This window comes from Otolemur garnettii, unplaced genomic scaffold, assembly GCF_000181295.1.
Source record: "Otolemur garnettii isolate 467f Iridium unplaced genomic scaffold, OtoGar3 scaffold00124, whole genome shotgun sequence".
NCBI classification, from domain to species: domain Eukaryota; kingdom Metazoa; phylum Chordata; class Mammalia; order Primates; family Galagidae; genus Otolemur; species Otolemur garnettii.
The window spans coordinates 1,057,798-1,069,834 of NW_003852519.1; the positions used below are offsets into that span (position 1 = coordinate 1,057,798).

The following is a 12,037-nucleotide window of genomic DNA, read 5'->3' on the forward strand; positions in this document are numbered from 1 at the left end:
ACTCATCCGAGGGCAATAAAGTGGGACTGTGTCTCTACCAAAAAAAATAGAAAAACTAGCTGGGCGTTGTGGTACATGCCTATAGTCCCAGCTACTGAGGAAACTGAGGCAAGAGTATTGCTTGAGCCCAAGTTTGAGGTTGCTGTGAGCTACAAGGATGCCACAGCACTCTATCCAAGGAGAGAGTGAGAGTATGTCTCCAAAAAAAAAAAAAAAAATGATTAAAGAAAACTTTTCTATTGATATTAAATAGGTTTTTAAATTAGAAATCATATCCATTGTCACCTCATTGCCTGAAGAAATTCTCTCTCTCTTTTTTTAATGATTACACCTTGGATATTACAAAGGATCCAGATGAAGAGATATGTAGGACAAGATATGGAGGAAAGGGCCTGAGCTTCCACACCCTCCCCTGAGTACAGCACCTTCCAGAAACCAGCACATGTTCAGCTATTGGAAAGCTCTCAGAATTGCTTCAGTTTTATTTTTTGAGCAGAGTCTCACTTTGTCCCCCAGGCTGGAGGCTAGCATCATCATAATAGCTCACTGCCTCGAACGCCTGCACTCAAGTGATCCTCCTGCCTCCACCTCCCAAGTAGCTAGGACTACAGGCTTGTCACCATGCCCAACTAATTTTTTTCTCTTTTGTAAGAATGGGGGGTCTCAGCTCGGCACCTGTAACTCAGTGTTTAGGGCATGGCCATATACATCAGGGCTGTCAGGTTTGAACCCGGCCCAGGCCTGCTAAATAACAATGACAACAACAAAAACAACAACAAAAATATCTGAGCATTGTGGCGGGCACCTGTAGTCCTAGCTACTTGGGAGGCTGAGGCAAGAAGAATCACTTAAGCCCAAGGGTTTGAGGTTGCTGTGAGCCATGACACCATGGTACTCTACCGAGGGCAACATAGTGAGACACTGTCTTAAAAAAAAAAGTCTAGAATTGGCCAACATATGACTGTAGATGACAAGATCCACCAGACAATCTATTGTTTGGAGATAAACAGGGCTTGCTTTCTGCCACCAACCCCCTTTACCCTTTCCATTTATAAGTTGCTTGGTAAGCAGAGAGTATCAGATAATCTTTGAGACAACAGTCTGCCATCTCCTCAGGCTGGCCCGTACACCTGAATAAAACTATCTGTCCTTCACTAACACTCACCTCCGAACCTCTAAACCTGCCAGCAACCTCATCTATGTACAAAGCAGATACCACTTTCCTACAGCAAAGTCAGGTGATTTATTCTTGGTCACACAACTAATAAGTTATAAAACCAGGACTGGGGTTTTTTTTTTTTTTGGTTGTAGCCATCATTGTTGTTTGGTGGGCCCGGGCTGGATTCAAACCCGCCACCTTAGGTGTATGTGGCTGGCGCCTTAGCAGGACTGGGGTTTTTTAAAACACATATTGCCTCTGTTCACTCCAGACAGCCTCCTCCTCCCTTGTTTTCACCTGACCTTTCCCTTCCATCCAACCAGGCTTCCTAGCCAGAAGCCAACTTACCTTTGCCACGGTGTCCAACCAGTTGCTAAGTCCTGGAGAGTCTCTCCCCTTAATTGATCCTTTATGTCCATGCCTACTTCAGGATCTTATCACTTTTTCCATTTCTTAGAAGGCCTCTGGCCTCACTTCTTTCAATCCATTTCTCATGTGGCAGACAGAGAGAATTTCTAGAATCTTAATCAGGTTTCTGGACCTAACACTGCCTAACAAAAAACCTTCAGTAACTCTGCACGCTTAGGTAAACTTTCAAATTTAGCTACGCAAACACTTTCTTGTTCTGATCCCCGCTTTCTCCTTCCATTCCTCTATGTACACAGGGAACCTTCATGTCAATCAGGCTGAATTCCCTGATGTTCATACCTATTAACTCTGTCTGAAATATTCAGTTTTTTCTCCCTATCTAGTTAACTGAATTTCATCCTTTAAGAATTAACTTATACATCTCCTCCTGGAAGTCAGAATCAGATGTTCCTCCTCTGAGCTTCCTTAGTTTGCATCTTTTAACATTTATTCTTTATACAGCTATTGTTTTACTTGTATGTTTCACTTACTAAATTATAGGCATTTGGAAGGTAGTTCCTATGACTTATTAGTTTTTAATTTCCCCTGTATGTGCTTAATGTATCTTTCCCAATTAAAATACTATTTTTTGCCAGGAGCAGTTGCTCACATTTGTAATCCCAGCATTTAGGGAGAGCAAGGCAGAGAGTAGCGTGAGGTCAGAAGGTTGAGATCAGCCTGAGCAACACAGTGAGACCCCCATTCTTTAAGTCAGAGGGTTTTCAACCTGTGGGTCACAACCCCTTTCTAACAATGAAAATACATTGTGGCATTAGGAAGGTTGAGAACCACAGCTTTAAGTGATTCTCTTGCCTCAGCCTCCCAAGTAGCTGGGATTATAGGCGCCTGCCACAACTCCCATCTCTATTTTTTTTTGTTGTTGTTGTTGCAGTTGTTGTTGTTTAGCTGGCCTGGGCCAGGTTTGAACCTGCCAGCCTTGGTGCATGTGGCTGGCGCTGTAAGCACTGTGTTACCGGTACTGAGCCCTATTCCAGACTCTTGATCTGTTTTTTCTCAAGGTCATTTTCTAATCTTGTGCCTGGCAACGGCGTAAACAAGCAGCAAGTTAATTCTAAACTGTCAAAGACAGAGCAAACCAAAACCATACTGGAAGCAAGATGGCTTCCCTTTAGCTAGCTTAGCATTATAGTCTGAATGATCCTTGGGTATTCTTACAATCATGCAGGTCTACTAAATGAAAAAGTGCTTTATAAACTTTAAAATGCTGTTCAGTTGTTAGTTATTACATATACAATAAGTTTGTGGCTCAAGTGGAAGTGATTTTTAAGGGAGCTAAAAGGCATCCATTGCAAACATCTTCTACCTCTAAAGGCCCTCCACCAGAATTGTTAGGGTGGAGACTCACATCATAGGCTAAGATTTCTCACACAAAAATTAAAGTAGTTTTTAAGGAAGTTTATTTTGCTTTTTCAGAAAGGGATTTAAAGAAAGAGAAGGAGAGATAAGGGAATGAGGCGTGGCACATGGAAGAAAGGGAGGAAATGTACTGGGCTCTAAGCAGAAGCAGCTTGTAGTTTTTATAGGGAAAAGGGGTAAAGAAACAGTTAATGCTGTAAGCTGATGACAGGAGACAGCTGAAGGCTGTGTCTGTTTTTTCCTTTTTATTTTCCTATTCTGTGAGGCTGGCTTATCAGAATCCTTAGAAAGGTAGTTGTGTCAGGAACTGAGGCAGGGAGCTTGAGTAGGGAGCTCACACCCCTGCTGTCTGCTTAGAGCCTTTTCCAGGCTGTGAGAATGAACTCTCAGAGATAGAAAGTTAAGTTTAAAGACAATGAGTTGTGTTGGGGTGGAAAGCTCAGTAGGTGTTCCTCAGTAGATGAGGAAAAAATGTCTCTAGATCAAAATTAGGATATAAAAGTATAGACCTTAGCCAGACGTTGTAGTGGGTACCTGTATTCCCACCTTCTTGGGAGGCTGAGGCAAGAGGATTGATTAAGCCCAAGAGTTTGAGGTTGCTGTGAGCTATGATGCCATGGTACTCTACCCAGGGTAACATAGTAGACTCTGTCTCAAAAAAAAAAAAAAAGTGTAGACTTTTATCTGATAAAGAGAAGAGAAGGAGTGAGAGAGGGAAGAGAGTGGGAAAGAGAAAGAGAGAGAAGACAGCAGGGAGATGGCACAGCATCCCAAAGAAAGAAAGAGTGCCCCCAGTTGAGGTCAAGCAGTTGTTGAATTTAAGGGGACAAAAAGATAATTGTAGTCAAATTCACAAGGTATTATGAATACAAATGCTGTTTCCCTTTTTTCTTCCTGGCAAGGTTGAAAACATATCCCATTGTTCCTCCTGGACACTCAGGAACTACTTGGGGCTAAAGGAAATATTCTGAAAAACAAAGGACTTAGAGAAGTAAAGAGAAACAATTGACATTTCCTTTTGGTCTGCTCTTGCAGTGGTTTATGAAAAGGAAATGGTGGGGCATTGCTAGCAAGAGAAAGAAGGTAGAAAGAGGGATTGATTTAGTCCTCACTGAATAACTACAAGTTAGTGGTTTCTCTATTATTTCACTAAAAAGACCAACTATCTTCACAAGTTGCCATCAGATGTTTAATCCAAATAAAACAAATGGAGCAGCTTATTTCTCCTACTTCCTGTTTGATAATTTATCTTTCTCTGTCAGCTAGTTCCTTAGCAAGGCTGTCCTTCCAATAATCCTTGTGTTATAAATGCTTACTTAATTTTTTTGCCACTAGACTATAAGCTTCCTAAGGATAAGGACTAGGCCTTGAAGGATCTTTTATTCTCAGCCTCTAGCAAGTGACTGGCACATTACAACCTAAGAAATGATGAGGGTGTTTTTATCTTCAGATACCCTTTTACTGAATATAGCTTTATGGAGATGTATATACTATATAAAGTATACTCACACACTATATAATTCACCTATTTAAAGTGTATATTTCAGTGGTCTTTATTCAGTGTTGTGTATCCATCACCCAGTTTTAGAACAATTTTAACAACCCCAGAAAACAACTCCCCATGCCCATTAATAATGACTCCCCCTTTCCTCTCCACCCCCTCCTCCTCTGTTTTAGGCAACCATTAACCTATTTCTGTCTCTATAGTGCCTCTCTGGGACATTTCATTTAAATAAGATCTACAATAGTTGGTATTTTGTGATGGGCCTTTTTCACTTAGCATAATGTTTTCAAGATTTATCTATGTTATAGCATTTATCAGTGGTTCATCCCCCATTGTTTCTGAGCTGAATGATATTCCATTATATAGATATACCACCTTTTATTTATCCATTCATCAATCGATGGGATAGAATTTCCCTTTTAGAATGAAATGAAAGGGAAACATAAAAAAAGTGTCATCATAATGGTATGGATTAGATTATGTAACACAAGACAAATACACTTTGATGTGGAAGAGAGGGAACAAAAACTGCAATGAGTTATTCTTCACCCCTTTCCACTTTTATCTCCTCCCTTTACTATCCCTCAAAGAGAGCAACCTGGGAGCAGAGCCAGGGACTCTCTGTCCAGGAGGGAATGGTCTCCTTACTTAGCTGGATTTTCCCAGTCCCACCAGCCTGGTGTTTTATGAAAACTTGAAGACTATAGTCAAACACCACCTTCTAGGGCAGCAGTTCTCAACCTGTGGGTGGTGACCCCTTTAGGGGTCCAACGACCACCTAAGACCATCCTGCATATCAGATATTTACATTATGATTCGTAAGAGTAGCAAAATTACTGTTATGAAGTAGCAACAAAAATAATTTAATGGTTGGGGGGTCATCACAACATGAGGAACTGTATTAAAGAGTCACAGCATTAGAAAGGTTGAGAACCACACTGTGCTAGGGGCATGCTTTTATCTCTCAGGCAGTTTTGTAGTTTTATCTTCCTATTCCCACTGAACACTAAACTTATATTGATTTGCATTTTTCTCCTTGTATAGTAATGGTGAGTACAGGAAAGAGCACAAGGCCTGGAATTAGTCCTAAATAGTTCTACCACTTCCCACTTGGTGACCATGGTGAAGTTACCTATTGATGGGCCTCAGGGTTGTGAAAATGAAATAAGTTAAAATAGAGGAAATGTCTGTGAAATAGTAGAGTAGACGGGACTTAAAGATCATTTAGTCAATTTGGCACTCCTCTGAGACACCTACAAAATCTTAGGATATTTACTTGTAATTTCTCGAAATGAACAATATAAAATGACTTGCAAAGTTCTGAGTACCCCAGAACCACCTAACTCACTGATGGCACTGCATTGCTAGGTCTACTTCCTTGACCTCCCCAAACTGACAGTTTCCTTGTTGCAATTAACTGTACTCCCTCCTCACCTTTTTCTAGTTTCAGAGTGACCTGTAACTTGTCAATAACTGTGCAGATCCCTGAAAGTGCCGCCCCCACAGGGTCACTCACTTCTCTTTGAAGATGCACATTCTCTAATACGTGAATCAGCACTTTCTGTTTTTTAATTTTCCTATTTCCAGCTCCTTCTTTCACCATCTCCTAGTATTTCTGTATAGAGGTTCACCGCAGAACTCCCAGCTTTTCGGAAATGAAAAAGAAGCTTTGCACCTAAGACAACTGTGAATTCAAATTCTGGGTGTATTTAGCATCGCTCTTTCTCGTAAAATAGGGTTAAAAATACCTACTTTATGAAGTTGTTCTAATTTATGAGTGTGAAAAGTCTTCCTGTGTGGACGGTGTTTAAAGGTGACTCATCATCACAATAGGAAATTGCTGACGCTTCGGCGGCAGTTCGGACTTTGAGACTGTCTGGCCCTTTAAGGTAGCTGCGCCCTCGTAGCAGGCGCGGACCGCCCCTATCCTCCTCGGACCAGGGGCGGGGGTGGGGCCCTCCTAACCCGGAACTGACGTCTGTGCGTAGCTGGCGCCGCCAATCCGCATCCCGGAAGGAGCCAGACTGCGGCATTTGAGCCAGTGAGTGAAAGTGGTGCAGCCTGCGCGTTGCAGTTGCTGCTAACCTGGTGTCCCTCTCCTCTTCTCGTAGGGTTCCCCCAAAGAAGAAGGGCAGGCAGCGGGCATCCACACCGCGCCTCCTTGCGTTTCTGTGTCCCAAATAGGGCCTCCCCATCCCCTGCCGCCCAGGCCCTGCGTGGGCTGGGCGCTCCATCCCTACACATTGGCCTCACTGCGGCGCCCAGACTCTATCTGGACTCCGGGTCCCTGGGGCCTGGTCTGTCGCCCCGCCGCTGGAGCTGTGACCGCCCTGCCCGCTGTTCTTCCGCTGCTACCGCGCCCCCACCATGGGCAGTGAGCAGAGCTCCGAGGCCGAGAGCCGACCCAACGATCTGAACTCCTCAGGTCGGTGTCCTAACCTCCCATCCTCCTCCAGCCGGCCCTGTCTGCTCGTGGAGCGGGCTGCCTCTCAGCCTAGTGGGGTCTGGGACGGCGGACGGGAACGCATTGAAAGTCCTTACCATGTTATTAAAAAAAAAAAAGTCACCATCTGTCCTAGCATTGATTCCCCTGATGGAAGTGAGTGCCTGTGACTGCAGACTAAGCCAGCGTGGGCGCCTGTGCCCATTATTTGTTATCAAAACAGCCGTTACACCCAGCTACAGACTATTCTTTAAAAGACGACCTAATTAAGTCGTCTTTTTGGCTCTAGTGCTTGTGGCTGACGTAGTGAGATGTGGCTCTCCCGGTGAATGGATCACAGGACCTCTGAGAACCGGTTCTTTTTAAGAAGGGATGTATGATAGGTGTACAATTGCTTTGACCTTTCGGTGCACACGTCTCCAGAAACAGCTTTTTCCTCTCAGAAGGTGTCTTGGCCCTCTTTCTATCTAATATTATGGAAGCTGACCAGACGGCAGGCTCATGTGTTTTCCCTTGTTTGCCCATGTCCAGTTTTTTTTTAGATTTCTCTCGGATTTTGAGGTGGGAATGGGATTGGAATATAGTGAGTGCCCGTTAAATAAAAGAGCTGACGTTTAATTGAGGACTTTTTGCTGCTTTTTTGTTACAAACCCTAGGACTTGCTGGGAGTGCCCTAGGTAAACTCTGGGGTTACTATCCAAATTGGTTATGTCCTAAAGAGAGTTCCCTAGTCTTAGAGCTGCTCTCTTCTTGGAAGAATTTGTTATTCACAAGTGTAGAAGCTAACAGATCAAGGGATGTCTCACACTGGACTGTGTCCCTGAATACTAGTTCAGACCTACATTCTGGAGGCTGGCTTTGAAACAACTTTGGTGAACAGCGTGTACTAGGTTTGATACATTCTTCTGTTTCCTTGGAAGATGCAGAATGCCATATCTGTCATACCAGATATGGTGATAATTACTATACCTCTTACTTTGTCTCTATGACAAGCCAGAAACATATTTTTGGGAGAAAGAGTGTGGCATCTTTTAAATATGCTAATATTATTGCTTGCCAGGAAACCAATAGCACAGGCTCATTTTATTGTTCTTTTTTTTCTGTTTGTTTTCTCTAAGAGATGGCATATCACTGTTTTGCCCAGGCTCTGGGCCTCCTGTGCTCAAGAACCTTCCAAGTCCTGAGTAGCTGAAACTACAGGCTCGTTTCTGATGTTAGAATTTGCCTATACCTCTGTGCCAAATGCTTTACATACGTTTATATTTAACCCTTAGCATGGTATTTTTCATTTTTTATTTATTTTTTTGAGACAAAGTTTCACTATGTTGCCCTCAGTAAAAAGCCAGGGCATCACAGCTCACAGCAACCTCCAACTCTTGGGCTTAAGCCATTCTCTTGCCTCAGCCTCTTGAGAAGCTGGGACTACAGGCGTCCAACACAACGCCCAGCTACTTTTGGATTGCAGTTGTGGTTTAGCAGGCCCGGGCTGGGCTGGAACCTGCCAGCCTCAGTGTATGTGGCCTGCGTCTTACTCACTGAGCTACAGCTGCTGAGCCCTATTTTTCAACCTTTTTTTATCTCATGAGACTTGAACCTATAGTTAAACTTTCGAGGCACACTTATGTTGATAAAAAAAATTGTAAAAAAAAGAATATACTTAACTGTGCTTTGAACTTCTTTTAGAAATAATTTAATTAATCTTTAAAAAAATTTGAGGTACTCCTAAGATGCTCTCGTGGCACACTGATGTGCCTCAGCACACTGGTTGAAAATCACTGCTTTAGAGTGACCCCACTTTACAGGTATAGTAATAGAGGTTAGATAGAATGTTGTGAAAACCTCTTTGTTTGGGAGTCTGAAGAAGGAGGAATTGCACTTAATCTGTAACAGAAGAAATTTCTGTTTACTTTTTGTAAATTACCAGAAGTTGAGCAGTCTTTCTTGAAGAGCAATAAGTAGCAGAGATTTTTCTGAAAGGGAGACTGCCATGTCTCAGGAGACTACCTTACAAGAGGCAGAGCAATTCTGTGGCATCCCTGGATCAATCTTGAGATATAAATAGGATACGCCTGAGAATATTACCTTCTAGGGCAGTGATTTTCAATTGGTGTGCTATGAAAAAAAATTTTTTTTAAATAGACTTTATTTTTTCGGGAAGTTTTTTGGGTTTTCTTTTTTTTGCAGTTTTGGCTGGGGCCAGGCTTGAACCCACCACCCCCTGCATATGGGGCTGGCGGCCCATGATAATTTTTAAAGATTATTAATTACATTATTTTCGAAAGAAGTTCAAAGCACAGTAAGTATATTCTTTCTTTTACTCTTTTTTTTTGATCAACATAATTTAAGTGTGCCATGGAAGTTTAACCAGAGATTTAAGTGTGCCGTGAAATAAAAAAGGTTTGGGCTCGGCGCCTATAGCTCAACCGGCTAAGGCGCCAGCCACGTACACCTAAGGTGGCGGGTTCAAATCCCCAGCCCGGACCCGCCAAACAACAATGACGGCTGCAACCAAAAAGAGCTGTAATGCCACAGCACTCTACCCAGGGGGAAAGCTTTGGGCTCTTTATAAAAAAAAAAAAAAAAAAAAAAAAAGGTTTGAAAAACACTGCTCTACAGCATAGAACACTTTATTTTTTATTTTTATTTATTATTATTTTTTGAGACAGAGCCTCAAGCTATCCCCCTGGGTAGAGTGCTGTGGCATCACAGCTCACAGCAACCTCCAACTCCTGGGCTCAAGCGAGTCTCCTGCCTCAGCCTCCCAAGTAGCTGGGACCACAGGTGCCTGCCACAATGCCAGGCTATTTTTTTGGTTGCAGCCGTCGTTGTTTGGCAGGCCCAGGCTGGATTTGAACCTACCACCTTAGGTGTATGTGGCTGGCGCCTTAGCCACTTGAGCCATAGGCGATGAGCCTAGAACACTTTAAAGATTCGTTCTTGTTCCAACAAGGAGATGTTTTAGTTTAGAGATTCCTTTATAGTTTGAATCACTTCCCTCCAAATGGGTTACTGTACATTCTCTCAAAGAACTTGACCTGCCTCTCTAGCAGTCCTCCAAATTTTTGAATTCTGCCTCAGCCTAGAATGGACCCACTAATTATTGAATTAATTAGGGGGCTACTTAGCTCTTTCTTCGGCTAATACTGTAACTTTAAAAGTGAGGGGGGCTGTAGTCTCAGTTACTTGGGAGGAGGATTGCTTGAACCTAGGAGTTTGAATTCAGCCTGAGCAACATAGTGAGACCTCATCTCTTAAAAAAAAAGGGGGCAGAGGACTGGTACCTTAGAAACAGACCCATTGGCCCGTCAGTTGGGGTTGAGACCAGAGGGTTTTCCCAGGGCTAAGATCTAGTAAACGTACCTGCCTTGCTGTGATAGAGTGGAAAGATAGCTTTGCAGTCTCAGTGTCACAGAAATAGTCCATGTGCACTAATCAGAATTTTGCCTTAGCCTAGAATGGACCTACTGATGATTGGACTAATTAGAGGACTCCATAGACCTTCAGTTCTAGCACTACTGACCTTGAGCAAGTCACAGTCAAATATTGTATTCTCTTTTCCTTGTTTGTAAAATAGGGATATGTATCAGGAGGATAGAAAAATTAAAGAAGGAAAAATTGAAAACCATTGGTTCATACTTTTGTGTGCTGATTAATATATTTAGTTGTAAAAGAAGTTCATGCATGTTATCTGTTCTTATAAAGTCTTAAAATTTTTTTAGCTTTTAATACTATAGAAAATATGGGTTTTCCATAATTCACTCCCCCATCCAACCCCAGTGCAAAATAACTACTTTTTGTTGTGTAAAAATATTCTTTTCTTTTTTTGAGACAGAGTCTTGCTTGTCACCCTCAGTAGAGTGTCATGGTGTCATAGCTCATAGCAACCTCAGACTCTTAGGCTTGGGCTCAAGTGATTCTCTTGCCTCAGCCTCCTGAGTAGCTAGGACTACAGGCGCCCATCACAACACCCAGCTATTTTTTATTTTTTATTTTTTTGAGACAAGTCTTACAGTGTAGCTCTCAGTAGAGTGTGGTGGCATCACAGCTCACAGCAACCTCAAACTCTGGGGCTTAAGTGATTCTCTTGCCTCAGCCTCCCAAGTAGCTGGGAATATAGGCACCCACCACAAGGCCTGGTTATTTTTTTATTGCAGTTGTTTAGCTGGCCTGGGCCAGGTTCGAACCTGCCACCCTCAGTGTATGTGGCTGGCTCCATAACCACTGTGCTACGGGTGCCAAGGCCCTGGCTATATTTTAGAGCTGGGGTCTTGCTCTAGCTCAGGCTGGTCTCAAACTCATAGCTTATGCGATCCGCCTGCCTCAGCCTCCAGAGTACTGGGATTACAGGCGTGAGCCACTGCGCCAGGCCTCTTAAAAATATTATTTTTATTGAGAAAACACCTTTGTTGAGGCAGAGGTGGCCAGTTAACACGCAATTCTTAAATTGTGTAACTTTATTTTCAGTGACTCCTTCTCCAGCCAAGCATAGAGCCAAGATGGATGATATTGTGGTTGTAGCTCAGGGCTCCCAGGCCTCTCGGAATGTCAGCAACGATCCCGATGTCATCAAGCTGCAAGAGATTCCAACCTTCCAGCCCCTTTTGAAAGGTAAGGGTTGCCTTTTGTCTTAACTAAAGTCAGTGGAGAGGTTTATTTAGCCCACCAACTCTCTCCCTACATATCCACATGCATTCCTATTTCATGTCCTTTAGGTATTTGCTTACATGGCGTGTTCCCAGTGAAGCCTTTCTTGACTGCCATATATAAAATCGCAGTCTGTTTTCCTGCCTGCTTTTCTCTGTAGCATTTAATTACCATTGATTTACTGCACATTTGTTCACTGTCTCTGTTTCTCTGCTAGAATGTGAACTCCATGATGGCAGAAATTTTCTATTTTTGTTCACTATTGAATCCCTAGCACTTGAAATAGATCTAGTATAAAAGAGAGACCAAGTGAATGAACACATGGTGTTGGAGTTGGCCTTTCCCTGCTATATTTCTCTGAAAAGATTTTCATTCTTGGCTCGATGCCTATGGCTCAAATGGCTAAGGCGCCAGCCACATGCACCTAAGATGGCGGGTTCGAATTCAGCCCGGGCCCGCCAAGCAACATTGATGGCTGCAACCAAAAAAAAAAAAAAAAAAT

General features: G+C 42.9%; 2 protein-coding genes across 3 annotated transcripts in view; one reads left to right on the top strand and one right to left on the bottom strand.

Annotated features, from left to right (window-relative positions):
* Positions 1–6,262, bottom strand: part of MANSC1 (MANSC domain containing 1) — a 28,670-nt gene extending 22,408 nt beyond the window's left edge. Inside the window, exon 1 of the mRNA XM_023517905.1 lies at positions 6,201–6,262. The gene's annotated coding sequence lies outside the window, so the exon portion shown is untranslated. The remainder of the gene's footprint in view (positions 1–6,200) is intronic.
* A 187-nt stretch (positions 6,263–6,449) lies between these two features.
* Positions 6,450–12,037, top strand: part of BORCS5 (BLOC-1 related complex subunit 5) — an 87,113-nt gene continuing 81,525 nt past the window's right edge. Inside the window, exons 1-2 of one of the 2 annotated variants that reach the window (XM_023517912.1) lie at positions 6,450–6,489; positions 11,356–11,499. In XM_023517912.1, coding sequence (XP_023373680.1) covers position 6,489; positions 11,356–11,499 — 145 coding nt within the window. In that variant the 5' untranslated portion in view covers positions 6,450–6,488. Of the gene's footprint in view, positions 6,874–11,355; positions 11,500–12,037 lie in introns of both variants that reach the window. The other variant, XM_003797773.3, reaches the window with a different exon arrangement.